At 49.6% G+C, this 5,588-nt stretch overlaps 1 protein-coding gene across 1 annotated transcript in view; it reads left to right on the top strand.

The window, feature by feature from the left end:
* The window catches only part of MEI1 (meiotic double-stranded break formation protein 1), a 153,700-nt gene that overhangs the window by 145,176 nt on the left and 2,936 nt on the right, over positions 1-5,588 (top strand). Inside the window, exon 31 of the mRNA XM_042781067.1 lies at positions 5,491-5,572. Within this exon, the coding sequence (XP_042637001.1) occupies positions 5,491-5,572 (82 nt within the window). The remainder of the gene's footprint in view (positions 1-5,490; positions 5,573-5,588) is intronic.

Raw genomic sequence — 5,588 nt, forward strand, 5'->3', positions numbered from 1 at the left:
TCCCTTGTCAGCTCTACTATACACCTGGGAATTCTTACAGAACATACAAATACACTTGAAGAAATACTGGACAGACTTCTTTTTATTGCACTTCCCTTTATTGCTCTTGGCAGATAATTGCATTTTTACAAATTGAAGGTTGGAGTCGGGTCCAACTCAACGGCATGTAACAACAAACAACAATAGCAACCCTGCATTTTGCAAGTCTATGGGACCATTTTGCCAATAGTGTGTGCTTACTTTGTGTGTCTGTGTCACATTCTGGTAATTCTCACAATATTCCAACTTTTTCATACTGCTATTGCACACTTAATAGGCTACAGTGTAAACACAGCTTTCCCAGTGTAAATGCACTGGAAACCAACTTTACTGTGATACTCACTTCATTGCAGTGGGCTAGAACTGAACCTGCAGTATCTCTGGAGTAAGCTGGTGATTGAAATGAGGGTGGAGAGCCATCCAGGTTCACAGGGCTGCTTGTCATGGGAGCATGGGCAGGTCACTGGTAGCAGAGGGGTCTGAAGAAGGACTTCGGGCCCTGGAGTGATCCAGGCAGCCTGGGTGTAGGAGGAGCCAGGGGCAGACCTTCCTTTTACTGAATCCTCAGCGAGACCACCACTGTGCATGCTTTGGGGAGGTTTCTCTGGGGCTGCAGGAAGATGGGGACCTCCCACAGCAGGACTGCCCTCTTGGGGAAGGGAGTGTCATGTGACTGGAGGTTTCTAGGCAGAGACCAGGTGCCCCAGCAAGAAGTCCTACTAGAGAGCAGTGTGGCTTTGGGTGACCTTTACAGTTCCTTCTGACACTGGGGTTCTCTTTTGGGAAAGGGAGTAGTCACGAGACAGAAGCCTGGGAGGACCATGCAGGGAGGGACTCATAGGCCCCACCGCCAAAGGTGACTGGAAGTAGGATTAAAAATAGCAGTGGTAGCAACATCAGACAGTTGGCCTTTTCAGTTTCCGAGCCCTTTCATATCTGTGAGCTCATGTGATTTTCACATAAGCAGCCCTGTGGGGTAGAAAACTGCAGCTCAGAGAGGTCATATGACGGCCACAGGGCCACATAGATTAAGATTAGAAGCAAAGGCTTTGCTGAGGAGAGGGAGGAAGAGCAGACCAAATGAAGTTCTCAAACATCTCCCAGAGGTCCCTTCTGGTGGGGCTGGAGGGGTCCATTTTGTCTGGAGCACAGACACAGCCCTGCGGATAGTTGACATGGAGGACATCGGGTCGACTGGAGCTCCAGGGCCTGTGTGTGGTTACAAGGGTACACAACACAGACTCTTTGGGGTAGAAGGTGAGGCCCCTGATTGCGATTCAAGGGTCAGTGAGGAATACTTCTGTCCCATCACCTCCAAGTTTGAAACTCCTTGGGTAGTAGACACAGAAAGCAAACCAAGATCAAAGCTTCCATTTTATTGGTAAGGCCGGTTGGAGACAGTGATTGCTACAGATGGCCACCATGGCCTCCAGCTGCTGCAGCCCAGTGACAGGCAGAGCTGAACAACCCCATGCCGCCTCACCCCCTCCTGCCCCAGCATGATCAGGGCCTACCCTGCTAACTACCCCCTGACCAAGCATAGGCCAGAATATAGATAGGTTCAAAGGTGAGTCTTCTCCAGAGGCTGACCCCTGTGTGTCTCTGTGTGAAGTCATCAGTCAGGCTGTCACTCGTCTTCCTCAGGGAGGAAATGAGGGTGAGTGCTACTCCCCCAGAGGGCCCTCCTGTAGATGAGGCCAGGGGGTGCCCCGTAGCGATGGCAGGTGGCAGGTGGTATCGGAGGAGCGAGTGTAGGGTTTGCTGCCCCCTCTCCCCCGACACACACACCTCTCTGTGCATCCACAGGGACTCAGGGCAGCCCATCCACATCCGGCCCTGCACCTGGAGCTTCAGGCCAGGCTGCGGGGCTGTTCTGTGGGCTTTCTGGCGTGGCTTCCCCGGTTTGGCATCCAGGGTCAGATGGTCTTGGTGCTCTCTCAGGCTAGCTTCTCTGATTCAAGTCCAGCTGCTACACCCCTTGGGAGCCTCCAGGGAGGGAGAAAAGGTGGGTATGAGCAGGGAAGGGACAGGTAGCCTGGGGCTCACACTCAGTTTGCTGATTACCAGCGAGGGGAATCTGTGATCAGATTGGAAATTAGAGAGCTAATTAGTTTCATAAACCTTGGCTTTGATCTCAAGGATCTTTGAGACATGGATGGGTGCTGAGGTTCTGTGGGTTGGAGGTGAGACGGAAAGGAAAGCAAGCAGCCACTCTGTGGGGGCGGGGCGATGCTGGTGCTGGTGTATTATGTATTCACTCTTCTAGGAGAGCTGGTGGCGTAGTGCCTCAGGCACTTGACTGCTAACCAGAAGGCTGGCGGTTCAAACCCACCAGCCACTCCTCGGAAGGAAGGTTGACCAATCTACTTCCGTAGTGATACTGCCTCGGCAACCCAAGGAGGGGTCGCTATTTGTCAGGTGCGACTCAACAGCACATAACAACAAATCATGAAAAACAAAAACACCCAAACTCACTGTCATCAAGTCAATTCTGACTCATAGCGACCCTATAGGTCAGAGTAGAACTGCCCTCTAGGGTATCCAAGGCTGCAGTCTTTAAGGAAGCAGACTGCCTCATCTTTCTTCCACAGAGCATCTGGTGGGTCCAAACCACTGATCTTTTGGTTAGCTACTGAGCATTTACCCAGTGCACCACCAGGGCTCCTCTCTTCTCTAAAGTAGACATTACCATTGCAGTTTTATAGACAAGGAAACAGAAACAGAGTGTTAAGTCGCATGGTCAAGTTTTATGCCAGGATTCAAACCCAAGTCATTTTGGCTCCAAAGGCTATGTTCTTTCAGGCGTCCCAAGAGTCAGGGAAGCAGGGCATCTCATGAACAGGAGCCATTGTCACTAATGTAATCCCAGCTGTCCTAGTGTGCGGCTTTGGCTCCTCGGACATCACCCAGGGGACCCTGCTGCTTGTGTGGGGTAATGTGGGCACCAAGTCAGAGAGTGACACTGGGAATAAGGAGACCCAGGATTTGGTTCCAGACCTGCCACCGACTGCCAGGTGGCCTCGGATCAAGTGGCCTCCATTTATCTGTAAAATGAGGTGGGTGGGTCAGATAAGCCATTTCAAGCTGTGCTCCTTGGAGGCTTCAGGGTGCTGTGCAGACGACTCAGGGCTGCTGAGGGGGGTGTTGCCCCGGTAGGCCTTTCACTGACAGCCATGTATCAGGGGTTACTCTGTGCCGAGCACTGGGTAAACAGCCATCTTCCCCTCCAACCCTCCCAGCAGCCCAGCCCCTCTTCTGGGGGACAAAGCAGACTCAGCGGCATTAAGTATCTGCCCAGGGTCACGGAGCTGCTAAGCAACCAAGTCTGTCCCAGGCTCTTAATCACAGGCTGCACTGCCTTCCAAAAACCACCACAGGGAGAACATAGGATTTTCTGTTAGTTTGTTTTTACATTAAAAAAATCTGTTCTACTGAGATATAGTTTACATACAATGAAATTTGCTAATTTTAAGCATAAAATTGGATGAGTTTTGACAAATATATACAGTTGCATAAACATGACATGATCAGGGTGTAGACCGTTTCCATCACCCCAAAGCTCCCTGTGCACCTTGGTCCTCAGGCCCCTCTCCCTCCCTGACCCTTGGCAGCCCCTGATCTACTTTCTGTCTCTGTAGTTGTGCCTTTTGTAGAGGTTTTTTTTACAACAAAATCATACAGTGTTTAGTCCATATGGTATTTAGTCTTGTGGATCTAGCTTCTTTCCCTTAGCATAATGCCTTTTTCAACTTACACACTGTTGTATCAGTAATTCATTTAATTGTGGCAAAAATCATTCATTTATTTTTATTGCTGGGTACTATACCATTGTGTGACTATATCACATTTGTTTATCCATTCACCTGTGGATAGATATTTGGGATTTCCAGATTTGGGGCTATTGTGAATAAAGTTATCCTTGATATCCATGCACACGTCTTTGTGTGGAGATGGAGTTTCATTTCTCTTGGGTAAATGCCTAGGGGTGGGATCGTGGGCTGCTGTGTGTGAGTATTCTGCTGCTGTTTAACAGAGTACCACGAGCTTAGAGCTTACAGTGACTATCAGCTCACAGTTCTGTGCGTCAGAATCCTGGTGGGCTTGGCTAGGTTCTCTGCTCAGGGTCTCACAAGGCTGACACCAAAGTGCCACCCAGCCTGGGCTCTCCTCTGGAGAATGTAGGGCACAATGTAGTTTTTGCAGCTGTAGGACTGAGGTTCCAGTTTCCTTGCTGGCCATCAGCTGGAGACCCCCTTCAGTTCTTTCAGCCCACCCACATTCCTTCTCATTTGACCCCTTCATCGTCAAAGGAAGACTGGGCAATCTACTTCCATAGAGAACACCACCTTGGAAACCCAAGGAGGCATCACTGTGAGTCGGAACCAACTGGACGGCAGTGAGTAATGAGTAGTGGTAGTATCTTCAAACCAACAATGGCATATAAAGTCCCTGTCACATTCCAGTCTGATTTCTTCAGCCACTGATAGGAGAAATCTTTGTTTTGAAAGGGCTCCTGAGATTAGATCAGGCCCCTCAGACAACCTCCTTTTTGCAGTCCCATAACCTAATCACAGGAGTAATACCAGGAGGCACAGGTCACAGAGCCATCTCCACGTTCAGCCCACCACATGCAGTGATGTGAGTCAACTGTAAGAAACTATCAAAACTGTTTATCAAAGGGACTGTGCCAGTTTACCTTCCCTCCAACCAAGTATGTGAGTTCCAGTTCTACATCCTCACCAACCCTTGGCATTGTCAGTCTTTCTAATTTTAGCTTTTCTAGTAGTTGTGTAAGGAGCCCTGGTGGTGCAACAGTGAACTGCCCAACTGTTAACTGAAAAGTTGGTGCCTGAAACCCAGCAGCGTCTCCATGGAAGACCTGGCAATCTGCTCCTGTACAAATTACAGCCTAAATAACCACATGGGGCAGTTCTCCTCTGCCCATGATGTCACTATGAGTCAAAGTCCACTCAGCAGCACCCAACACAAGTGGTTGTGTAGTGGTATCTCATGGTGGTTTTAATTTGCATTTGCTTAACGGCTCATGATACTGAGATCTTTCCACATGCTTGTTAGAGCACAGGATTTTGTCTGATGAAAAGTTCCACTGCATTAAAAAGAAAAATACAGAAAAGATTGGACTCCAGGTTTAGATAACTGTCAGGCTCTCTCAGGGTGTCGTGAATCTGTCTGTGGCCACACAGGGCCCAGGACCCACCTCCTTTGCAAAAACAAAGCAGCCACCCAAATGTAGGCGGACTGTCCAGCGGAAGCCCTGTGCTGTGTCGGGGTGAGAGATGAAGTGGAAAGTCATGCGTGATCGCCTACAGAGCCCCAAGTCCAAACCTGCAATTCTGAAATCCAAACAGCACTGACAGCCACATCTTTTTTTCCTCAGTTGACACCAAAACCCACTGGTAGCAAAACCTGACCTGAACTTCTATTTTGCAGAAGGACCCTCTGCTGTCCCAGGCCTGTGTTGCCTGCCTGGAGGCCTTGCTTGATTTCCTGCATGTCCGGAGCCCAGATTTTGGTAAAGACCCCCCCCC

The sequence above is a fragment of the Orycteropus afer genome, unplaced genomic scaffold, assembly GCF_000298275.1.
Source record: "Orycteropus afer afer isolate SDZICR_OR568_19922 unplaced genomic scaffold, OryAfe1.0 scaffold00083, whole genome shotgun sequence".
Taxonomy (NCBI): Eukaryota; Metazoa; Chordata; class Mammalia; order Tubulidentata; family Orycteropodidae; genus Orycteropus; species Orycteropus afer.